This window comes from Budorcas taxicolor, chromosome 1 (assembly GCF_023091745.1).
Source record: "Budorcas taxicolor isolate Tak-1 chromosome 1, Takin1.1, whole genome shotgun sequence".
NCBI lineage: Eukaryota > Metazoa > Chordata > Mammalia > Artiodactyla > Bovidae > Budorcas > Budorcas taxicolor.
Window position 1 is genome coordinate 25,430,498 of NC_068910.1, and position 26,192 is coordinate 25,456,689.

Here is a 26,192-nt window from a genome sequence, read left to right on the forward strand (position 1 = left end):
CCCCAAATCAGGGCTCTTGTTAACACACACTAGAGAATGAGGGGGAGGGGGAAGAGCCTAGAGTGGTGAAAGGGTTTATCGTGGCTGTCGGCAAGGCCAGGAGGAGGGGGATCCCTGGAAGGGCCAGTCCTCACGCTGTCTCCCAAAACCAAACAACAATTATGGGGCAGAAAAACTTCACTCTGCACGCTGATAACTACTGCTTTTCCATACGCAAAGAAGAATGACACTTGGAGAAAAAGTCACATTCCCAACAAGCCCAAGGGAAATTTTCCCTCTTATTTCCAAAATTCTAGCTACTCTGTGACCTGCTGAAGGGGCCAATTCCAAACACAACCCTCACAGAATACCAATGAATAATTATCCACAGTGAATGTCAGGACCAGAAACTTGATGTATTACAGTACAGCTTTTCGGTGGAATCGGAGGAAACATTCACTGCCTATATCTTATGTTTACATATTCTTTTTTTTTCTTCCTAATTAAGAGTAAAGTCCAGTGACTTCCCTGGGTGGTCCAGTGGTTAAGAGTGCACCATCCAACGCAGAAGGTGCACGTTTGATCCATTGTTGGGAGCTAAGATCCCACGTACTGTGTGGCCAAAAAAACATTAAACACAAAACAGAAGCAATACTGTAACAAACTCAATAAAGATTTTAAAAATGGTCCACATTAAAAAAAATTAAAGTCTTACTTTCAGAATTATAAAGAAAAAGATTATTATAAAGTCTGATATAAGTTTTGCCTATTGTTTTACTATAAAGAGATCCCCCCCGCCACCGCCACCACTATTGTAATGGGGCTTCTGATTTATAAGCAGAATTCAAATGAGAGATGGGTCATCTGGCTTTCAGGAGGTAAAAATAAATAAATAAGTAATCCAGATTAAGTGGCAAACCCACAGTCAAGTTCTGTGATCACCATGAGCGGTCATGCCTCACCAGGCCAACCAGGCTGTCCCACACACCATGAGGCCAAAAGCATCCCTGACTCATTTTAAAGGGCTAACCTTGTAGTAGAAACTGTTAGTTGCTGAGTTGTGTCTGACTCTCTGCAACTCCATGCACTATAGCCTGCCAGGCTCCTCTGTCCACGGAATTCTCTAGGCAAAAATATTGCAGTGGGTTGCCATTTCCTTCTCTAGGGGATCTTCCTGAACCAGGGATCAAATCTGGGTCTCATCTGAGTCACCAGGGAAGCCCAACTTTGCAGTATCTTTCCATTAAATCAGTGGTGAAAGAGGTAACTAAAACCTCTAACAGGGACTCCAGAATCATAAGTACTAAATTAAAAGTCAGCCTTCTTATTTATTTTTCCACCAACTGGAAAGAAAAAGAAAGAAAGGAAAAAGAAGGTGTGAAGGTGAGGAAGGCAGGGGAACCTACGGATTTTAAGTGACAGGCATCAGGGGGAGAGAGACAAAATCCTTCACTTGGAATTAGCCAGCCGTGACTCATTAACTTTACCTGCACGTGGAAAGGACCTGGAAAGGAGCTAAAAAAAAAAAACCCAAAACACTAACAAACCCTTAGCCCCCAAGTCCCAGGGACGCAGCCTGGGCATCCAGGCTTGTTCAAGTCCCCTCGGTCTTCCTGCTGTGCAGTGCAGGATGGGAGACGCCTGCACAGCTCTGCTTTGCTGCACCTCTGCCTGGCGATGAGAGAAAAGGGAAACCAATGCACCCGGTGCACGCAACGGTTCCCACGGCAGGCATTAATACAGGAAAAAGCGAATCATCACAGACATACACATACACACACACACACGCACACACACACAAGGATGGAGGTTAACAAGCCACATGGGGAACAGCAAGTAGAGTCTGTTTTTAGGGAAGTGATGAGCCTCTGCCTCTGCTTCTAACACCAACCTCCTGGCTTGCTGTGGAGAACACCAACCTCCACTGGCACACAGACACCAAAGCAAGGCCAGCTCCATCCACGCCTTCCGTCTGACGCACCTCCGCTAGACATCAGAGCCTGCTCTGAGACACGTAGTGTTTAGTGAGTCCCCATGGCTCGGTGTATTGGCAGACATCATTGCACGAGTGAGCAAACCAAGGCCCAGAGGCGATAGAGGCAGCATTCTCTAAACCAGTCTCCACAAGACCCTCGTGACACAGGAGGCGCTGTGAGGTGAAGACACTGACACCACCCTCGCCCCAGACTCCTAGGGGAAGGAGCCCTTTCTTTACAAACTGATTCCAGCAGCCCACCTCACACAGTCCTCCCCACTGAAAAGAAGCTTCTTTGCCCCCAAAGAGACTATAGCCACGCAGCCAAGTAGAGACCAGTGGCCCCCAGAGAGGGCACTCCGGGAGTGCCACCTGGCTGTGCCCTGCAGCCCTGCCACCCTGGGCACAGGTTTCCTGCTCCTGTTGAAGGGGTGGGGAGAAAGAACCACACGTTGGCACCTTTAGGTCAGCTGTTTGCATCTGAAAGGCTTCCAGGAAGTGAGGAAACTGGAGGAATTTGCCTTGAAGTGATGTCGGAGGGGAGAGGGCCACTGTCTGAGGAGCTGCTGGCACAGCTGAACAGGCCCGGGGGCTGCGGAGGCCTGACAGCAGGGCGCTTCCCCCGCCACACCCAAATGGGAGAGCAGAGCAGAGCAGCTCAGACGCCAGCCTCCGAGAGCGACTGGGGGTGAGAGGGCAGCCAGGCTGATCTTCAGGAGGGCTTCCCGCCACTCTGCATCTGATGATGAAAATTATACTGAGGGCCTCTCAGCATTCAGAGGTGGGAACACAACCTGAAGAGGCATCCCCTTCATGGGGCACAGCCTCTCATTCACGCCCGAGAGCCACATCGGAGCCTTGCGGCTACAGGCCAGAGAAACTCCCCTCCTGACACAATCTGAAATGTCAGCACATGAAATGACAAGACCCTCCCAGGTTCCCAGACCACACATGTCCCCCTACACAGTGAGCACGAAGCCCAGAGGTGCACAGAAATGAGATCAAGACTCACCTCTGCCACTTGCTGTGTGACCTCAGGCAAGTGTCTTGCCCTCTCTGTGCCTCCGGCCTGTCATCTGTAAAAAGTGCTTAACAACAGACCCTGTGCCTCCTAGGCCTGCAGAGGCAACACAATGAGATGAGGCCTGGGCACAGACACACAACAATGCCTGCCGACATCTGTGACTACATACAGAGACTGTCACAATTTTCTGTCTCAAGAGGCTGAACCATCATGAGTCTGGGGATGCTCTGAGCATTTCTGAACTACAAAACCGGACAGTTTCGTACGACTCAGCTTAAATACACTGGGTAAACTGGCCCGTCTTTAAAACTCCTGCCTTTGAACAGGCAGGGGGAGTCTAATATTCCGTCCGCATGGCCCAACAATGACAGGCCTCGTGAAAGGAAGGCCCGGCATAAATGCAAACACATTTCTTCCACTTGGGCTGTAAAAGCTGAAAATGGCTCCCAGGTGTGAGCCGACACAATCGGCCCAGTCTGCTTTGCAAGGTCACCATGGGGGTCAAAGTCGAGCCGGCCATTTTCGGATTAGGTACACACGCTGGCAAGCCTTCCCTCGGGGTAAGTGGATTACAGAAGCCACCTGCAGGAAGTGGGTGTGGGGGAGGAGGGGGAGGAAACAGGCCGGCTGGAAGGAGGCTGTGGACACGGGCGGGGGCCAGCTCCTCTCACATGGGAGGTTGTGCAACGGACCAGGCAGCTCCCCATCCCTTCCCGGTACTGCCGGGTCAGCATCCACTTCCCTCCAAGACCATCCACACCGCACCCGCACCCCATTCCCACTGGATCTGGGACTCTATTTAAAGCTTACATGGTCATCAGAAAAAATGAGACAGAGTGGGGTGAGAAGAGCCAGACACACCATGAAGGCCAGCTCTGGCCAACAGACCCTAAGCTACCGTGTTCCCAACAAAAGGCAGTGTCTTCCGTGACCAAGTTGCTACTCCATGGGCGCGCCCCTTCCTCTGTTCCCCAGACCCCACAGCTGGAGTTTGCTTCACTTTCTCAGCAAATGATACGCATATGGACCGCTCATCTGGCTGCCTCGCCACCCCCACTCTCAAAGAGAGAGAGAGGAACAAAAATAAGGAAAGAAGAGAGAAGGAAACCGACAAGTCAGGGCTGTGTCATTTGGCAGGCATGCCTCAGAGGCCTCAACGGCTCCTTTCCCAGTGAAAGGCTCCCGAGACTCCGGGCAAGAGGCGATCCACACTACAGAATCCAGGGGAAGCTTACAGGACACAGAGCTGCTTTGTCAACTGGGTGTTTAACTTTCTGTTTCGAGGCCCACTGGTTGTGTCCAGCATCTGAGGCGGCTGTGGGTCTGAGAACCAGGGTCCCGCCCTGGTTCCGGCAGCAGCGTGCTGGCCCTTCGGAGCAGCCTGCCTGCTGACAGAAGAGAGTGGGGAGCGGGGAGGAAACTCCCCTTAACATGGAACTAGCCATGTCTTATGAACACTTCTCCCATTGCTCCTCCAAGCGGCCAGCGTGCCAGCTGAGCACCGTGCTGCCCCATCTTGAAGCCCATAACCAACGTTCCCATACGGGGGGCAAGAAAGGGGAGCCACAGAAGGTCACTTCATCTGGGAATCTTCCTTGTCTTGTACCCATCAGTGACGGTGCTGAGAAGCCCCTGAGACACTCCCCAGGCCTTGACTGTGTATGGCAACTGCTGGTTTACTCATCTTTCTCTGTAGCAAGACTGAGTCCCTTGAGGGCAGGGGCTCCAGTGTGCAAGGCACGTTCATCAGCCCTGGACTCCACGTGGGGCACACACTGGCACCCCTCTCCTCGGCCTTGCACATGCGCCCTGGGCCCTGACATTCGCTTCCTCCGCTTTCCTTTCAGTTCTTGTACCCACTGACAGCCTGGATGACAGCCTTCCTGGGGCAGAAGGCTGGGCAAACCAGCGTCCAGGGACAACTCGGGGTGGGAGGAAGGTGTGGGCCCCACGTTCCGATCCCCCATCAGGGCCGACAGCACTGCTGTGCTTGTCTTTCAGATGTTCCTTTAACTTCCGCCTGGCACAGAGCAGCACCACTCAAGTCTTAGTCGAGGGCAAAGTTTCATCTGGTAACAGTGACTGATAGTCTGCAGAAAGGTAAGTGGTACTAACAGCAGCTCCCGGCCCGGGCCCTCCTGTCCAGGGACGCAGGCTATAAGGAGGGCTGCAACAGCCAACACCGAGGTGGGAGGTAGGAGCAGGTCTCCTGCCAGGAGACGGTGCTTGCTGAGCGGCTCCCAGGAACTCGTGAAGGTCCGATGGCGAGACCTGTGTGATCACCGTCAGCAGGCAGAGCTGTGCTGCCCGCGCCTGCTTGATGTCCACTCTCAGCACTTTCCTCAGAAATAAAGACCTCAACCAGGGCTTGGAGCCCCACCGTCCCAAATAAATGCCGGTGCCCACACTCGTGACATGGGGAATTTGTCTAAATCATTTACTGCCCTCCAACAGCTGAGCAGCTTGGTTAGTAAGGAGTTTCTCACCCCCACCCACCACTAAAGATGCTCAGGTAGTGGTTCTCAAAAGAAGGGCAGGGGTTGCCAGATCAGCAGCATCAGCACCACTCAGGACTTTGTGAGTAGAGCAAATTCTGTAATCACACCGCACCCACACCTGCCGTACCAGAAACTGTGGCCGGGACCCAGCCATCCTATGGTCCAGGGAGCCTTCTAGGTGATTCTGGTAAATGGTCCAGTTTGAGAACCACACAGGTGATGGCGAAGCCACAGTCTCCCAAGGTAATGGGTGTGTGTGACATTTTATCCAGAGCAAAGAATTCGTTCACATGTACCCAGAGAACTCTGGACAAGAAAGACAGAAGGTTAGCACATCTCTGAAGACACAGAAAAGGAACTGAAGCTCCCGCTTTGTGTATATTTTCCTATTGTGCTGTCTTCTGACGAGGGCCCTGGCTTCCCTTCAGCATCTGGGATCTGAACTGGGACATTCACACTTGACTTACGGCCTTTCAAACCAGGGCTTCCCTGGTTGCTCAGATGGTAAAGAATCTGCCTCAAATGGGGAGAACCGGGTCCAGTCCCTGGGTTGGGAAGATCCCCTGGAGGAGGGGCATGGCAACCCACTCGAGTATTCTTGTCTGCAGAACCCCCATGGACAGAGGAGCCTGGAGAGCTACAGTCCACGGGGCCACCAAGAGTCAGACATGACTGAGGGACTAAGCACAATGTTCAGTCTCTCCCTAAAGCATTTCAGTCACTACTAACTCCATGATCCTGATGAGAGCGCGTCCAAAAACCCACAGCAAATAAGATGCCAAGAGTCCACAGGGGGTGCTTTTACTCCAACGTGCCAGCTGACTGGCCTTCCTTCACTAGCAAGGCGAAACTAGGTTATTATTGCAGGACATGGTTCAGAAGCAGAAATGAGGGGAGAAAACTGCCCATTTTCTCTTAAACTTGGTTCAGTCCACTCTTAACCTGATGATTCATGGATGGTCCAGCAAGTTCCCCCAGAGGAAGGATGGGTAACCCTTCACCTTGGGGAGAATTCTGAAGTCCGCCTTACACAAACCTGTACTCCCCACAGGCCCGCCTCTGTAATGTGATGTAAAGAGCTCCGCCGTCCAAGGTTACCAGTCAACTTTTTAAGACAAGCTATGATTTCACACTTGGGGGAAAAACATCATGGTAAAAAAAAAAGATTTCAGCATCAACTATTAGGTCTACAAATGATGACTTACTTCCAGGTGAAGCAACAGAGAGAAAGTTTCAAGGGCAGCAGAGTAAAGGAAAGGAAAGAGGCCTGAACCCAAGCTACACCCACACACGGCTTTAGCAATGCCCAGAAACTATTTATTACTCAGTAAAACTTCACCTGATTACTAACAATCTCTGCTCAGGTCCCAAAGCCTAGCTGAATTTTCTGAAGAGGAGTCCGGGGCTCCTTTTTCCCTGGCTTCTGGGCTGGGCCCTCAGAGATATGGATTCTAGCACCGGGAAGCAGCCCAGGTCCTCACCAGGAAGCAGCCTTGCCTTAAGGCTCTGGCTTTTCAATTAGTCTTTAATGTGACCTCATTTGCCCATGAATGAGCCTGCAAAGAAGGCTGATCCAGCCCCTTTCTTCTAGAGGGTTTGCTAGGCAGAGGGACAGTTAATATCACTACTGATTTTACGTCCACAGCAGACCTGGCCCAGAAGAGTTCGCTCCATCCTTTCCAGCCTTGGGGTCCCTCAGCCCCACCCAGTGCTCCTTCCATCTAACTGGCTCCAAGTGGGGTCACAGACAGGACAGCAGGTTTCGTCCCTTCCAGGTTTTATTCTCTGTAACTAACAATAAAGTAATGCTAAATGCTCCATGCCTTTAATCAGTTTTTCTTCAGTTAAGAGGTCACGGCAAAATACACAACTGCATAGTTCATTCTGCTTCTGATATTTTTATTTAAATGATTCAATTCTAAGTTTTCCAGGTACATTTGCTAACAGGAGAGAAACATACTTTACTCAAAAGAAGAAAAAGAAAGATGCGTTTTCAGGAAGCTGAGAGGGTAGGAATAGGCGAGGTGATTGCTTAAGGAGTAGGGGTATTATTTCGGGGTGATGACAACGTTCTGAAATTAGATTGTGTTGAGGGGTGTGTTGTTTTTGAGGATGTACACCTGAAATTTGTTTAAAACAGTGTTTTATGTTAGTTTTCTCTCAGTTAAAAAAAAAAAAAGCTTTCAGAAAAGTTTATTTCCCCCAGATTCGAAGTAAAGGATTAATATCTTGCTGTGTTTTCAAATGCAACATAGACCTAAGGATTTTAACAGCACAATTACAAAGTCACAGGTAACAGTGTTTGAGGAGTCTTCGCCTAGATCTCCTTACCTGATCGAGGCCAAAGGAGGGGGAGAGGAAGCCACAAAACATGGATAAGGGACAGGGTCCAAAGCACACCACCAAGAGGAAAAGAAGTTACGTGGACAAAGCCGAGGCCCACACGGCTAGCACCCCACAGCTAACACACGAAACAAAGCTGCTGGGCTTTACAACTCAAGTTGGTTTTACAGCAAGCATTTTACTCCTAGGGCTGAAGGGGGAAAAAAAAAAAAACCCACACCAAACCATTTCCACTGGAACCAATCTCCCCAATGATACAAGTGCAGTAACACCACAGGAAAAGCGGAAATTTTTCTTCCCCAGAAATGTCACTTATGCATCACATGAAATTACTATTGCTGTGGGAATTGTAACTTGAGTTTCCTGGACTTCAAATTAGAAAGAAAGAAAGAAAAAACTCAAACGTGAAAATCTACCAGCAGAGTCTGCCCCTAGTGAACAAAAGTCTATTTCTTTTTCTGAGAAGCATTTCATGAAATCTAGCTCCCTCACGCCAACCCAATCCTATTAAAAGCTTTCCTTAAATTTAATGCTTTTTGGTTATTAAGGACAAATGGCTTTGCCCTTATCTGCAGAACACAATGCAAATAAAAATCTGCTCTTTGACAAAAGCATTAATTGAATTAGATTCCTTTAATCAGAAAATGTTAACCAACTGTAATTTTCCTGAAGGACTCCAGTTCCCAAAAACTCTAGAAAACTCTGTCTTGAGGCCCTAATAGTAAAGCCAGCCTTGAAACAAACCCTTTTCCCCACACAGTCCTCCCAAGTGTGACCTCAGCGAAGCAGGGTGCTGGTATGCGGGTGATGAGAGCTCTGTCATGTGAGCAAGGGACTAGGGTTACTGACACAGACTCGGGAGACAAGAAACCAAACACAGAGATGAAGAGCTGACCTGGACAGGCAAACAAAATCCAGAGGCAAAAGTCCCTAATCACAGCTGTCTGAACTGAAAACCACAAAGCTGCTATCTGTCCTAAAAGACATAAGGCAGCAAGAGCAGTTATGGGACAGCAGGGTCAGTGTTTCTTTTGTGACATTATTGCCTCAACTCTCAGTTTGCTGGTCATGGAAGAGATATAAAAGCTGCAAGTGTACTTTTTTGAGTATTTCAACCCCTTCATCCACCAGATGAGGAAAAAGCACCTTATCCCTGCTCACAGTATCATCAGAGTTAAACAGCTGGATATCTGCCTGGTCCCCCTCTTTCCCCTGACCCACCTGCCTACAGCATTATCCCCAGAAAGTGGCCCAGCTCCTCAGCCATATGGTCCCTTGGCAAGTTCTGATTATTTATCTCCTCCTCCTCCCCCTGCCCAGGAAGGGGAGAATCTGGAGACTATAAGGGCTACCAAGGTGAATGCTAATTAAGCTAACTGACCTATCATGTCTGCAGACAATACATCAGGAACCTTCTACATGTGATGGTATTGTGTCTTTCCCAGGTCACTCTGGGCTCCAACTGCAGAAGCACAGAGGTTCCTACTACATGTTTGTTGAATATGTGACACCTTTTACTGCTGTTCTTCTGAAAAACCACAACATACCAGCAAAACTTGCCCTTCAAAGCCTGAATGGTGGGCTCCCCTGGTGGTTCAGTGGTAAAGAAACCACCTGCCAATGCAGGAGACACGAGTTCAATTCCTGATCTGGGAAGATCCCACATTCCGTGGAACAACTAAGCAAGCCCATGCGCCAGTGCTCCAGAGCCCGGGAGCTGCAACTGCTGAAGCACGCGTGCCCGTGCTCCACAAGAGAAACCACCACAGTGAGAAGACCGTGCATTGCAACGAGAGAGTAGTCCTCGACTGCTGCAACTGAAGAAATGACTTAGCAGCGACCAACACCCAGCACAGCCGTAAATAGTAAGATAAATCTTAAAAAAAAAAACAACCCAGCCTGAACTGTTGGGATTATCAACCGTGGATGGATGGAGATGCGAGATGTTTTCTCTTAGAGGTCAGGGTGAGAAAGTCACACTCATCTGCTGTCCGCTCTCCCCTGCTCTTTGCGCAACTCACTTAGGAGATACAGGAAGGCATGAAGGAAGACAGCAAATTTATCTCTAATTCTGCTACTGTGATGTCATGCTGCTAGCCTGACTCTCAGGCAGTAAATCCATGAGTCTAAGATCGGGGAACACGGGCCCTTTAGATAGAAGGAAGGTAAAGACCCTTCAGCGTCTGTCATTTCATAGAATTCACTGACCACGTTACATGGAGCTCAGCTTCAGGCCAAAGGGAGTATCTGCCAATATAAACCTGCATTTTCCAAACTGAATCAGAATTGGGAGGGAGCCTTTTTTCCTTTTTCCTTCCTACTTTACATATTTTAATGCTGTCTAATGGAATAGCAGGAACAAGGCCAACCAGCCCCCCTGCTTCAGACACCTGGGCCAAGGAACAGAAATGGATTTTTAGTTAGCAGAGCAAGGAGTGATTCACAGTGCCACAGTCCTCAGGGCAGACGGGGGGCCATGCCCGTCCTGGCACGGGGCGGGTCACAGTCACCTGCCGCGCTCCTGCCCCCCACGTCGGGGGAGACAGGAGCCATGCGCAGGCATGCATGTGCAGTCTCCATTCACCGCTCTACTGCGCAACTTACAGGAGCTCAGGCAGCCTTGGTTTCTTGTCTGGTAACATAAAGATGGTCTCTGTGGCCTGGGCTTCCCAACCAAGTGAAGAACAAGGGGTGGGGAAGCCGTGCTTCTCAACCTTGAATGAATGGGCCAATGGCCAGGGGCGCCGGTGAAAACGGCTTCTGACAGCAGGACTGGGATGAGGCCTGGGAGTCTGCATTTCTAACGAGCTCAGTACTGACAGCACACTGCTGGGCCAGGAACGATCCTTTAAATAGCCAGGCATTAGAAGCGTCTTCCGGTGCGTTGCTCTATAAACATACCAGGGATTGACATGTCCTTAACTGGCCTCAGGTACGGATAACTCATTTAACCAGCAATGAAACGCTTTCCAGATGCTAGAACACCATGGGCCAAACAGGTGCAACAAGAAAATTAGATCCCTGACTGATCATCTTGGGACAAAGAGCTATACGCATCATTCCAGCACTCCACAGGTACAAGAAGTGACTCGCAGACCCTGCGGCCCTAAAGGTGAGACCATGCCAAGGGCCAAGGGGCCAGGTGACAACTAGCCACCAGCCAGCAGCCGGTGCCACGTGTCAAACACCTATTCTGGCTTGTGCAAGACATTAGGAGTTTCCTGTACCTCATGCTCCCCTCGAACTGTGGACTCACTGCCCCTACATGTACAACACAAGGGGAACAGGAACACATCCTGCAGATGAGGAAAGTAAGGTTCAGAGAGATGAAGCCATTTGTTCAGGACACAGGGCTGGGTCACAATTCTAAGCCCCTGCTCCCCAACCCCACAACACCTGGAAAAGGGTTAAAACCAAGACTGCGTTTCCCAAGGCTGGGCCATCTTCTAAACACAGGCCCTGCAGCCAGGAAAACCCAGAGACCTGTAAGCCACACTAATTATCGGACAGATGAAGCCTTCTCCCCAAGTCACTCTGCTCAGGTCAGTGTCAGAAAAGATACCTCCAGGTGATCGGACAAGTTATAACACCAGCAAAATCACAATCAAATAAAAATTGGCAGGGCTGGAGTGGAAACAGGAAATTTGGCGTGAAGAGGGAGGTGTTCTGCTGGGGACGGTGCCAATAAAAGCTGGTCTAGAAAATAGCTGGACTTGTGACTGGTGTATCTGGAAAGACCTCTGGGTGAGTTTCAAACAAGCGAGCACCTCTGTCTGACTGCTGGAGAAGTGGGGTAACTGCCAGTATTTAACTACCCCACAGGGTACTTCTTGGCCCCAACAATGACATTCCCAGGGCATCTCCCTTTCTTTCTCACTGAGGTCCCTTTAGTCCCTTTCTCATTTCCACTGTGTTGTTTATAATAGTCGACGGGTTTTATGCTGTGTAACACTTGACCAGGACAAAGAAATCCTTACTTTTATGCTAATGTCAGAAGCCTGATGCGTTTTTTTTTTTTTAAGCCCTGAAAGTGAGCTGAGTCACATTATCAAAGTTACTGCCACAAAGATGAGCCTGCTGTCTCATCACTCATACAGTGTTCTTTAAGTTCAGTTTAGGCACTCAAACTGCCAGCTTATCCATTAGGAACAAGACATTTAGTACCCCTGGGTACTAAGATAATTTCCTGCCAAGCCAGAAATGAGGCAAAACTTCCAGTTTTTAATTCTACACACCCCAAAACAGCAAGCAATACATTTGTCATGATCACTAGAGGTACATGGAGTAAGACCATTTTTTCCAGTGAGCCCAGGAATATGAGTTTCCCTGATACCCAATGTCAGTAACATGATACCACGGCCTCCCCACACAGCCCAGGGTCTCCCAAATGGTATGACTTACAGAAAGAGAGAGACTATATGAGATGAGGCAGCGCCCAGGGATGGTATGGCTGTCAACTCATTGTTATTGAGGTACCTGTAATGACAAGAAGAAATGGATCAGTTAAATCATTAAAATTAGTCGTATGAAATTACAGATATACAAGGACATTTTTTAAAAAATGGCCCTGGGCAAACTGCTATGCTGTAACGCTGAATATGAGAATCTAAAAGCAAGTTTTTAATAGAAGAGAAGTTATGCCAGGTCATAAACACTATGTACCACACTCATAGTTTAGGAATAAACACACTCAGGACACGTCCCCTGTCCTCTAGGAGCTTCCACTCTAGCTCAGAGATCAAGACTAACAGACAAGGAACCATGAACACAGGTGGAAATGCACGAAATGAAACAACAGCTCCCCAAGACCATCACTGAGAGTGCTCCTTGGGGGCTGAAGGATCAGAGCCCACTCCAACTGGGATCACCCTCCTCCCCCAGTTGCTTTGTACAGGTCCACGACATGGCTCTGCCCTCAACAAAGGGCCACATGCTTGCACCCGACGCCACAGATTCATGCACTCCTGTGCGGGGGGGCTCCTGGTGCTGGAGACACATGAACCAATGACTGGTTCTTGGAGGTTCTTATCTACTTGCAATTCCAGCTTCTCTGAACTCTGATGAAGCCTCCAGATGTGTCTTCCAGGAATATATCTACACACACACACACTTTTGCACGCAGACAATATGAAAATCCTCTGGAGACCAGAGATGCTCCCCAAGCTCCCTTCCCTCCTGAATATTCTATATTTGTACTTCCATAATTCTCAACTCTTAATGGAAGGGGAAGACCAAAAGCCAGAACACAGCTTGCCTGGGCCATCCCCAGAGGCTCTAGAATCCAGCTTCCTTACGTGGATATGTATTTCCAAATTGGGGAAGAGACTTCAAAATCAGATTTGCAAAGTGAGCCCTGAAATCCTTAGGATAGCCAAAGCATGGTGATCAGGCTTTTTGACGGGGTTGGGCTGGAAAGAAATGGTATCTGAGATGCAGAATCAAGGATAATGCTGGTTTACCTTATTCTTGTTTTTTTACACAGTATGTCTTACACAAAGCATCCAGTTACGGTTTGAAGACAAGGCCACTGAAATGACAGCTGTATTCATACAAGTTTACAGCGAGTATTTGCTTGAATAGAATAATCTGGTTGTCTGCCATCTTTTATGGAATGAATGGGGAGGGGGAGGAAAAGGCCTTGAATTATCCCATTCGCTTTCTTCAGTGCCAAAGCTGGTTAGAGATGAAGCCTGGCAATTACTGGGCTGACGGACACAGCATGTCTATTTCAACAGCTTCATGACTGAAGCATCTGGCGGAGAGAAAGCAGATCTGTACCACGTGGCAAAGCCTTTCTCCACTTAAAGGGCCCTGTTTGTGTGCTGAAGTTGACGATTAATTACTTTAACAGTCTCTTATCTGACTGCCCCTAGAGCAGACTGCTTCTGCTTCACCTTTCTCTCTCCATCCCTGCTGTGATCCGTTTCCCATCTTGGTATAGGGATGCTGAAAACTCACCATCTGTTGGAATCTCTACTAATAAATTTTCACAGTACCATAAATGTACGTATTCCTTGACGAGATCCTCAGATCTTACCAGGGCAAGGAAAGCTAAGGTCAAGGGCCTGTTGCCAAGAAGGCAGTTTGCTTACCAACTCTTCATTTCTTAGAGATTTATTCTAAAACACAGATGTGCAGGGTGGGGGGGGGGGGGGGCAGGTCATAATAATAATAGCAGGAGCTAACTTACTGAAGGCTTATTATGTGCCAGGCCTGACTCTTTAAGGCTTTTCTATATATTAATCTGTCCTTAGAGCCCTACTAGGCAGGCCCCATTAACATTTCCATTGTACCAATGAGGAAACTGAATCACTAAGATGTTAAGTAATTTAACTGAGGTCACCAGCAGTAAAAGGCAGTGGCCCTGGGGGTCAAGCCCCAAAGTCTAGGTTCTTAACCATTACTTCCATTTATTTATAGCTGCAGCAGCAACTCTGCAGCATTATGTAACTGCATCGTCAGACTCTGGGTTCAGAGCCAGGCGCTAGTGCTGTTCTCTGTCTCACAGGTAAGGTCTCTAAGTTTAAGTCACCATCCTCAGGTGACAGAGGGAGAGAGAGAGGCCTGGACAAGAGGTGAACAAAGTGCAACTGCAAGCCGCAGGAGAGCCACAGCTGCAAAGGCTAGCAGGCAGAAAGCTTACAACCTCATACACAGGGACATGGCAGCTGTCTTTCAGGTGTCAGTAAGGACTTCTCTGCAGGAGAACTTTGGCTGATTGAACTGGGTCTTAGACCACCCTGCTGCACACACAACAAACTGCTCCACCCAACTCCTAGCAATGGTAGCTGAACAAGGAAGGGGGGCATCGTTATCATATCTCAAATCGTGACCAAAACGCTGGAAGCAGAGTGTGCAGGTGTGGCCAACAGTGCCGAAGGTACACAGGGCATTTCAGGTCTGGACCAGCAGCCCAGAGTCAGCAAGGTGAGGCAGAAATCGCAGGCTCTGATCAGAGGGCTGCTGGATTCATGAAAAGGTCAGACGGCGCATAGAGAAGATCTGCAAGGCTAGCTTACTTCTCCATCATTTCTACTTCAAAAGAACCGCAAGGAAACCTCAACCAGCTCCTCCACCACTGGCTCTCTGCTCGCTCTGTCCCTCGTTGAAACCAGAACACTACCCTCAGAAGGCAACAAAGGCCCAACTCCCGCTGAGACATGACCAACTTGCCAGCCTGAAATAGAGACCAGTCAAAAATAGCACCACCTCCAGAGCCAGCCAAAGGCGGCCTCGGGACGTTCGGCGCGGTCTCCATGTGTAGGGATACTGTCAGAATTTAGGACTGTGTTTGATGAAATCTTCTAAATATCTAGGATTGTGCAGTCTTTCCTCCCTTCTCATTCCCTCCAAATCTGCTTCCATCCAAAGGCCCTAAAAATTCTTCATAAATATCTGGCTTCTATAACTGAAACTTTTCCTGATGATTTAGGACCAAGAAATGCTCTGGAAGCATCAGACCGTGAACAATGGCCCAGCCCTGCAGCTGGGAAAGGTGTGAAAAAGGCCTGGGGTAGGATGGGGGGAGAGCTTTGCATAGACCGCTTCCCCATCCCCCACTCCCCACCCCACTCTTGGGGCAGAACCTGGACGTTGGCCTCTCCCAGCCTTCTGGGCCCCCTCAGCTCTCTCTCTGAAACTTCCATCTACTAGACTTGGAGAAAGGAAGTTTTCACACCGTGCAAGATGCAGACTGTTAAAAAGGGTGTTTCAGAGAACTTTTATTACTGACTGCCTCAATCAAATCAGGCATCAACAAACAATGAAAAACAAACCCACAGGATCATTTTGAGTTATAGCCCTTTCTGTTTTTTAAAAACTGTTTGGCCCTAATTACTTACTGAATAGCTGATATAAGTACACAGTGAAATTCCAAATTGTTTCAAAAAAAGAACACCAGGAATATATACTGAAAGCCATCACCACCCTCCGACCCCCTCCGCCCCCTGGTTTGCCTCCAAGAGGAAGCTCCAACTGCAGGCTGCTGCCCATGAACACACGGTTCTCTTTCACACAGATGCCTGTGTCTTACACAGACTACTCCGCGCCAGCTTTCCCTTAGTAACAGATCTTGGGGGTCTCCCTAAATCTTTTAGCCAGAGGTGAAGTGTTCCTCTGCTGCGATGAATGGTATGAATGAACCACGACTGATGTAGGTGATTCACTGATTTTCTAGACACTGTGTGTTTGATTGCTTCCAAACGCAAAGGGAGCTGCCATTAATATCAGTCAAAGTTGGGCTGGGGGTGCTGTATCAGTGCGTTTTGTTTCTGAAGTGGGAGAAAGTCACCAGCAGCAGGTAGGAGCCCCGCTGGAGTTAGGACCACTTCACCAACAGCTGTTACCAGTGCTTTCAGCTGCTCGAGAGTAAGGCAGACTGCATTACCGACTTTGGCAAGACTTACAGTTCGCACACCAGCTGGTCAGGTACAGGTATTTCAGTATCATGACACAGAATACAGTTCCTCTAAGTCAACACTTAGAAACAACAATAAAGGCAAACACCTCTCTGTGTGCCAGGCTCTGTGCGGAGGATTTTCCGTGCCATGTGTCCCTGAATAACACGTCAGCCCTTGAAGAAAGGCACTAAATCACCACCTCACGTTAAAAGGACAGACTGAGACCCAGTTACTGCACAGCAGAGCAGGGATTATTAGGAGGAGATGATACAGTTCAAATGTTTAATCAGACAGACCCAGGTCCATTTAACCCTGAGCTAACCCCGTACCAATCAAATGGCCTTCAGTGTGTCACTGAACCTCACTGCGCCTTAGCTTTCTTCTCCACCAAATGTGCAAAGGACAAGCCCCAACTCCATACTGTTTTGGCAGGATCTGGCTGAAATCACTAAATCTAACAGCCTAGGAGAGAGCCAGATATATAGTAAATACTTAACAGGTGGTGCTGATTCACAGCCAAAAAGCAGTGCCTCAAATGACACCCCCTTATGCTTTCAACCCTCCCTAGAAACACACTGCACACGCGCACACACAGGGGCGGCAGAAGCCTGGGCCACCACAGGGCAAGCCATAAATACCCAGAGGCAGGCACGCTCAGCCTTTCTCGGTGCCTTCAGAACCTTTTAGGTCAACGGCCCTGGAAAGCACACGGCAGCACCCACATTAGGCATTCCCGGGCCAGGCAGCAGTAATGCGATCCAAGCGCGGTTCTGAAGGAGGACGGTATAAATAGCCCCTCTTATTAATAGAGGAGCCTCGCAGTCCAGGACTCCTGGCTGGAGGCTCTCCCTGGTGGGCTTTCCTCAGCGCTGCGGGCAGTGACGACCATGTGGTCTGGCGGCAGCTGCGCCAACATCCTCAGGTCCTCCGGGGGCCCCCAACCGGCTTGCTTTCTCTCTCCAACTGGCCCACGATGCTCTGCGGTTGCCAGCCTCCAAAATAAAACCACTGCTAAACCACCAACCATGGCTTTGCCAGCCTGTGGTTCTCCTCGCGCTGAGGTTTCCAGACTCCAGTGGCTGGTGGCTGTGCAGGTTTCAGGAGAACTGACAGCTCCTGGAAGACCCAGTTAATTTAGAAGCAACTGTGTGCCCACTGTGATTTTCTTTTCTTTAGTATCCTTCTCCATCTCCCCACCCATTGTTCCTCACTGCCTCTTCCTGCCTGCACGATGCATTAGGATTCCCTTCAGGAAAGGACTGGATCTTTATCAATGACAAGTTCCACTGCTCTGGGCCCTGGGGAATTTGTGTCATCCATCCCACAGTGTGACACTGGGGACCAGGGGTAGTCACGCTGGTAAAGGGTTCACCCTATCAGCCCCCAAGGATGTGTTTCTTAACAAGCCACCCAGCTCAGTGGCGGGGGTTGGGGGGTGGGCGGGGGTGGTGGGAGTGGGGGGCGTTGTAGAGGGCAGCTCTGGGGTTCTCAAAGTAGCAGAAGATAAATAATAAACAGTGTGCCCCTGGGCTTCCCAAGTGTCTCAGTAGTAAAGAAACTCCCTGCCAATGCAGGAGACATGGGTTCAATCTTTGGGTCAGGAAGATCCCCTGGAGGAGGAAATGGCAACCACTCCAGTATTCTTGCCTGAAAAATTCCATGGACAGCGGAGCCTGGCGGACTACAGTCCACAGGGCCGCAGAGAGTCGGACATGACTGAGAGGCTGAACACACAGCATAGAGCCCCGCCCATGTACAATGCTCTGGAAATCAGATCCAATGAATAGTTACTGTATTTGTAACTGGATAACACGTCACTACGCCCATGTTCCAGAGGCAGCACAGAAGGAAGTAACTTGTCCAGGGACTCAGTCCTGGTAAGGGGCAGAAGCAGGACTCCAAGCCAGGTTTGCCTACTACCAAACTCACATCCTCCCAGTACACGACACTGTACTCACAAGGAGTGATCCCTCTCTTTACAATTCCCACACCTGGGAAGGCTGTGCTGCCATGGAGAGTCTGGGATAGGAGTGAGACCAGGGACTCCAGGCCTCACTCCCTCATTTACTAGCTATGCAATTGCAGCCAGGTTCCCAGGCTCCGCTCCACAACTGTCTAAAAATGTAGAAATGACCGTAAGAAGTGGAGGGCTTTTCATTAGCCAACAGCCAGCTACGGTCAACTTTCCTGAGTGCATTAGCTGGAGGAAGAGGAGAAGACACACACAGAAGAGAGAGGGTAGATGACGGGGTTGAGAAGTCTCACCCTGTCCCTAAATTCAACAGGAGCTCAGGGGAAGGAAAAAAGCCAGAATGTGAAGGGAGAAGGGAATGTGGGTTTGGACAGGGTGATGTAGGTTTGGACAAAGAATCTGGAGGAATCAGAGGATATACTCAGGACCTCATAGAGAAGACCAATGCAGCAAGAGTGACAGAGGAGATAAAACACTGGACTTTCCATCCTTTTAAAATCTTGGGTGGAAGGTTGCAGGTTAGGAAGATGGGGTGGGGGTGAAGCCAGTGCCGCTTCAGGCTTAAATACACAGTGCAGAAAGACAAGAGAACTAAAAAGCCTCTTGATGAAAGTGAACGAACAGAGTGAAAAAGTTGGCTTAAAGCTCAACATTCAGTAAACTAAGATCATGGCATCTGGTCCCATCACTTCATGGCAAATAGATGGCGAAACAGTGGAAACAGTGTCAGACTTTATTTTTCTGGGCTCCAAAATCACTGTAGATGGTGACTGCAGCCATTAAATTAAAAGACGCTTACTCCTTGAAAGGAAAGTTATGACCAACCTAGATAGTATATTCAAAAGCAGAGACATTACTTTGCCAACAAAGGTCCGTCTAGTCAAGGCTATGGTTTTTCCGGTGGTCATGTATGGATATGAGAGTTGGACTGTGAAGAAAGCTGAGTGCCGAAGAATTGATGCTTTTGAACTGTGGTGTTGGAGAAGACTCTTGTGAGTCCCTTGGACTACAAGGAGATCCAACCAGTCCATCCTAAAGGGGTCCAGTCCTGGGTGTTCATTGGAAGGACTGATGCTGAAACTCCAGTACTTTGGCCACCTCATACGAAGAGTTGACTCACTGGAAAAGACTCTGATGCTGGGAGGGATTGGGGGCAGGAGGAGAAGGGGATGACAGAGGATGAGATGGCTAGATGGCATCACCAATTCGATGCACTTAAGTTTGGGTGAACTCTGGGAGTTGGTGATGGACAGGGAGGCCTGGCGTGCTGCGATTCATGGGGTTGCAAAGAGTCGGACATGACTGAGCAACTGAACTGAACTGAACTGAACTGGAAATCAAACAGATTTGAGTTCAGCTCTCAGCTTTCCTGGGGCTGAGATTGTCAAGAATCCAGCTGCAATGTGGGAGACCCAGGTTTGATCCCTGGTTTGGGAAGATCCCCTGGAGAAGGGAATGGCAACCCACTCCAGTGCTCTTGCCCGGAGAATCCCACAGACAGAGGAGACTGATGTGATACAGTCCATGGGGTTGCAAACAGTTACACTCAGTTGAGTGACTAACACTTTTCTCAGCTTTACCAACCAGGTGACACTGAACAGGTTTATTTCATCTCTCTGAGTTTCCATTTCCTCCTCTGTAAAGTGGAGAGAATGACTGTAAAGAAAAGAATTTAAATCACCTAGAGCTGGTGTCAGGATGAAACGAAGCCGTCTTCCCCTAAGGCTGAGTGTGGTGTTACTGTCGTTGCTGTGCTGCTGTGATTCGGGAAATTTATTTTTAAGACTAACCGGCATCCCCAGTGAAGGACAGGTGCAAGTCAGATGCTCTCCGATCTAGATCTGGGTGGGGATTAAATTCCAAAAAAGCTCCAAGTAAAAGAGGGATTAAAAGCCGCAGGTCAAGGGAACCAAACCAATTCAAACTGGGTGGCTGTTTCGGGAAGGAACAAATGGAAAGAGAGAGCTAGAGAGAACACAGAAAAGGCTCACGGGGGCGTCAGCTGTGCCCCCAGTCTATGGCAGGGCCGAGGACACTGGGTCCACACCTAACATGACCCCAGGGCCCCACGGGACCCAGGCCCTGGCCACACAGCCTGCCCTTACGCACACCAGGCACAACGGCCCTCGTCCTGGTCCTTCTTTGAGGGCCTTGTCTTCTATTTGCAGCTCATCCTGTCCACACCACTCACATCTGCTGGATCTGCCTGTCAGTCACCACCCTGGGCACTCCAGCTCCATTATTACCTCTCCAGAATCAAAGAAGAAAATCCTCCCCTGACCCTGTTCTAGGCCCCAAAACACGTACAACTAGTGAGTCTCCTGGCTTCCTTGTTCCCCACATGTCTTTCCCTTTTTTAATGTGGTTCTGTGACAGGCGACGCTTGTCTGAGGTGCCAGGATTGTGGGAACAGCATTTAAGGGGCCACCAAGAAAACTATGAAGCCAGAATAAAGAATATCTGAATGTAGCACTTTTAAAATATAAACGTGAATGCAAAACAACACTCATTCAGAGCAGAGCAGGTCAGTTTCCAAACCAAGATATGATCAGCAACAGAGCCCTGTCAAGCCACACAGGAGCCTGGGGCAAAAGGAAAAATAATCAGTTAAGCTGATTCAGACTTTGCTTAAACTTTTTGTATTTTTTTCATCACGGATTAGTATTATTTTATTATTTGGCATTCATTTTGCTTTTTCCAAGTACTGCATTAAGATGTCCTTTATCTCAAATGCTGAATCTTTAGAAGCCCCTTCAACCCTGCACCACCGCCGAATGTTCTTACCTAACTGTCACCCTGGCTCTCTCCGTCTGCCTTATTCAGTCCCGTGCTCCCCAGCAGCAGAGCAGCGCCTGGCACATACGAGGTGCTCGAGGAAATAGTAAATGAAAGCCTGAATGATGCCCTGAGAAATAATGTGATTTTTGTTTTGTCCAATTCGAAAAGAAACCACTAAGCTCTGAGACCCGACACACAGAAGTTGAATACAGTAACTGCCAAGTGTTAAAGACAGCCTGGATCAAGGGAGAGCACTGGGTTATGGCCCAAACTGGCTCCTTGACGGGCTGGGTTTATCATTTCAGGTGGCTGTGGTGGGCTGAACCGTACTCCCACAAAAATTCTTAGGCTGAAGTTCCAGCCCTCAGTACCTCAGCTTGTGACCGTATGTGGAGAAAGGGTTTTTAAAGAGGTCATATGGATGGGTCCTAATCCAGTATGATTGGTGCCCTTTTGAGAGGAGGACATTTGGACACACAGAAGAGGCATCAGGGAAAAGAAAGGCCATGGAAAGAGGCAGCAAGAAGGTGGCCATCTGCAAGTCAAGGAGAGGCCCCAGAGGAAACCAACCCTGCCAGGACCTTGATCTTGAACTTCTAGCCTCCAGAACCCTGAGAGAATAAGTTGCTATTATTTAAGTCACCCAGTCTGTGGTCTTTTACTACAGTAAACTTGCATAATGACCCACTTCCAGACTAGTCCCAATCACTATGACCCTATGGAAAAATAAGGGCCCTGGACAAAGTATTTTCAAGGGTCCCTTCCAACTCTCATCTTTCTTTAACTTGGGAAGTTCGAACCTTCTTTAAACAGACCTGGAAATCATAGACAGCATTTTGGAGAATCTGGAGATGGTGGTAGAGAACACAAGTATTTAACAAATTGCATCATCTGATTAAATTTCCTTTAGATAAACCCTCAACAAAGGGATCAAACAACAATAAACAAGGATTTTTATCAGTTACATGTAACAAGTAAATTATGTAAAGCATTTAATGTCTACTAAAAATAGAGTAACAACAGGAACGAATGGGTGAATGATTTATGAAATATTCATGCGTAAGTAGCTTCACATAAAAATTGAAATGGGATAGTAAAAATCTTTTAATTTACATGACAAAGTATTCACAAATATAAGGAGAAGTAAGAAACAGATGTAAAACCACAGTATAAATACAGTTTGATTACAAAATTATGTGTAGAAGTATATATTTTTCACTAAGTGTCCACAATGCTTAGCCTTGGGTAATAATACTGGTGATTTTAATTTGTTTTACGTATTTCTACAGTTGCCAAATTTTCTGCAGTGGGTATGCATGACTTTTCTTTGAAGTCCCCGTGGAACTAAAATCCTGAATAACTCTAACATTCACGTTAAAAGCAGAATTCCTTACATTAAAAAAAGGAAGAAAAGACTGAGGCCTGACTTAAAGGACATTGTAAGAGACAGCAAACCAGACAGTAATGTCTAGTTCTGTTTGGAGATCGGGAGAGAAAAATCAGCCTTATTATCCATTTCTCTATACCTGGTGGGCTGGCTGATATGCCCCTGCAAAGCAGGCTGCTCTAGTGCCCTAGGGACTGAGGGAAGTACCAGCCAGGTGTGTTAGCCCCCCTGGGCCCCAAGGCTTTCCACAAGCCTGTACAGCCCCCGTGGGCCTGTGAATTCCAATAAACTCACACCTATGGACACACCCATCACTGACTGCCCAGGAAGAAGAGAGGGGCTTCAGCAAAGGAGTGCTAAGTAGGCAGGACCTTTTGTCTCCAACAGCCCCCAGCAGATGTCCCCTCTAACAAGGTTCAGACTGCTGATCTAGGGGAAAGAGCGGCACTGCCACATGCGAGGGTCTTCCCCAGAAGTTTGCCATCCTGCCCACCAAGCTCCCAAAGTTTGAGGAAAAGCACTCACACTTCTTGTAGATTCGGCAAGTCCTCAAAACCAGCAGGATCAATCTCAGCAAGTTTGTTGTAACTCAGGTTTCTGGTAAAAGGAGAGCAAAAAACAAACAAAAAATTCAGTCAATACTCCCAAATTCAGGAATCATCTACCCACCCTTCCCCAGGAGAAATAATCCCTCTTACTCATAACTGCCCCCATCTCATGTACTATTTTAAGTAACCCTGGTGGCTCAGACAGTAAAGAATCTGCCTGCAATGCAGGAGACCAGGGTTCAATCCCTGTGTCGGGAAGATCCCTGGAGAAGGAAACGGCAACCCACTGCAGTATTCTTGCCTGGAGAATTCCACGGACAGAGGGATTCTGTGACCACCATGCTGGTCCAAATGCCTGGCACCATATCAAATGGCATTTTTAAAAATTGCTGTTGTCCTATGGCACCCCACTCCAGTACTCTTGCCTGGAAAATCCCATGGATGGAGGAGCCTGGTAGGCTGCAGTCCATGGAGTCGTGAAGAATCGGACACGACTGAGCAACTTCACTTTCACTTTTCACTTTCATGCATTGGAGAAGGAAATGGCAACCCACTCCAGTGTTCTTGCCTGGAGAATCCCAGGGACGGCGGAGCCTGGTGGGCTGCCGTCTATGAGGTCGCACAGAGTTGGACACGACTGAAGCGACTTAGCAGCAGCAGCAGCAGCAGCAGCAGCTGTTTTACTAAGGCATCAAACACTATTAAGAAGCAGTAAAGGGAGTCTGATCCTTCATTGACTAAAAATGAATCAGTGGTCCCCAACCATGGGTGATATTTGGCAAAGTCTGCAGACATTTCTGGTTGTCACGACTGAAGAGAAGGGGAGGGGAAGATCCTACTAGCATCCGGTGCGGAGAGGACAAGGATGCTGCTAAACAACCTACAGAGGACAGGAAGCCCTTAAGGACAGGTCCAGCCTTCACTGTCAATAGAACATTCAGAGGTTGAGAGGCCTTGGTCTAAACAAAAGCTTCAGGATCAAAACTCGCTCGGATGTACAGTTCAAGCTGAAAGGACTATCAAATAAGTGAGCAATGTACGATCTTAATCATAAGGTTTATACGAACGTGGCATTCCTACCATCATCGAGGAATAAATATTTCAAGTGATAATCATGCTGGAGAGAGGAGCAGTGTCATAGGAAATCACGCTGGTGTGAACCAAAGCCTCACATGCCAGCAGCGTTCTCAAGATGGCAGCGTCTATCACATGACCCAGAACTACATCTCTCTCCCCTTCAGCCCATCCATGACCCCCTTCTCAGAGGGAGACGAGGACCAAGCAGGACAATGTTTGATTTGCTGAGCTTCCCAGAGCACACCCTCAACCCAGACCAGCTCGATCTTTCAGGAACAGAATCCACACAGATGAGGTCCACACGGGCCCTCACTGTGCGTCACTCTCTGCCACCAAAGCACATCCAGTCCTGTGTGTGCCAAAGGAGCTGGCTAACATTTTTCATCTCAGCTATTAATTCCATTGCCATTACTGCCAATTAACAAGTACTACGAATTGAGAGTTCAAAGTCTCTTAAGGGGCCCAGTATCACATTAAGTGGCAACTTTCTTTTAAGCTTCCTCCAGAGACATTCCAATCAATACTAAGCCAGAGCTGAGAGCCATTTCACTGTCAACTCAAGGCATTTATCTAAATAAAAGTCAAACCACCCTTGAAATTAATGGTACATCTGTGTTCGGGGCACAGCCTGAATTAAAAGCAATTTGTCCAGGGATTATGTTACCATAAAAATTGAAGGTGGTAATTTTTAAACCACCTATTGAAGTCAAGTGTGAGCTTGCCTGTTCTTGGGAGTATTTACAATGAGATACTTACACAGAAATCAACAGGTTAGACTTGGAACAGAAAATCCACAAATGGAGAGAGTTCTCTCCTGTCACAGCAAGGACTGAATGGATTGAAAGTTTCTCCTATGATGAACATATTACCATAACAAAGTGGGGCAGAAATCTTGTTTCTGGTTCTACAGGTAGTGTGAGTTGATAACGACTGTGACATTCATATCATCACAGGTAATGGGGAGTTGCTAGGCTGGAGAAGGCTTGAGAGAAAGACTCAGAAACCACAAAGCCAAGAGCTGGAAGGGTAAACAAGTGATGCAGGTGGTCGCCTGCCAGGTGTGGAGTGAGGCTGACACAGCAGTGCCCAGTCAACCTGTCTGCCACCTAAAGAGGCCATCTGTACCTGTTTCCCCAAAGACGGGCGGTGCAGACCAGTCTCCTTCATTTTCAAGAAGTCTGACCTCTGAAATTTTATGTAAAGTCTTTTCAATTCTTTAAATGTATATGTGAAAATCTGGCGGTGCATGTGGACCACATCTCTGTATACATAAATCTGCAGAACACATTTAAGCAGAGGATCACCATTTTCCAACCTCTGATCAAGTTTTAAGATAAATAACTTGCGGCCAGGGCAGGAGCTGGGGTTCACAGGATGTAGGGCCCAAGCTAGGCCTGGTGGCTCTGTTCTGAACAGTCTGAAAGGAAATCACTTCCCTCAATCCCCGTGCCAGAAAAGTCCAGATCCTTTAGGAACTCAGGATTAGAATAAAGACATTTAAAATCACAACTTTCCCTGGTCTCTATTTTTTCCCTTAAAGAGCACATACAATTTATTTACATTTCAAAAACACTGTATCTAGTGTTTTGTTTAAAACAGATGACCAACAAGGACCTACTGTATAACATAGGGAACTCTACTCAATACTCTAGTAACTTAACTAGTAAAAGAATTTGAGAAAGAATAGATATATGCACATGCATAACTGAAACATATGAATTACTCTGCTGTACACCTGCAACTAACGCAACATTGTTAATCAACTATACTCCAATATACAATAAAGGTAAAAAAAAAAAAAAACCTTGTACAAATTCTGCTTTTTAGATAAGGCAACTCGATGAAGGGGCATTCCATAAGCTACTTTTATCAAGAAGCCAGACAGTTTCAGTACTTAACACGGATATTCCAGGGAGTAGCAATAAGTTCAAGAGACTTGTAAGTGGAAATTTCAGCCTTCACTGGGTCTGCCTGGATGAAGCAATTTTTCGATTCTTGATCAACTAGAAAAGCGACCTATCACCCACCCAGACTGCCTCTAAGAGTTATTCTCCTCTCAGTGCCTATCTCCAACACAGAGAGAACACAGTGGCTGAGGCTCAGGTCCCTGGAATGGCTCTGCTTTGGGACAAAGAGCTTTTAAGTCTGAAAAATAAATCCTGGTACAAAGCGGGGAACGAGGCCGACACAGCCATGTCCACTCACCTGCCTG

At 48.1% G+C, this 26,192-nt stretch overlaps 1 protein-coding gene across 2 annotated transcripts in view; it reads right to left on the minus strand.

Moving 5' to 3' along the window:
• LRIG1 (leucine rich repeats and immunoglobulin like domains 1) overlaps nt 1-26,192 on the minus strand; it is a 115,202-nt gene that overhangs the window by 52,857 nt on the left and 36,153 nt on the right. For both annotated transcript variants that reach the window (XM_052640370.1, XM_052640361.1), the window contains exons 2-3: nt 22,881-22,952; nt 12,221-12,295 (exon numbers count right to left, since the gene is read on the minus strand). In XM_052640370.1, coding sequence (XP_052496330.1) covers nt 12,221-12,295; nt 22,881-22,952 — 147 coding nt within the window. The remainder of the gene's footprint in view (nt 1-12,220; nt 12,296-22,880; nt 22,953-26,192) is intronic.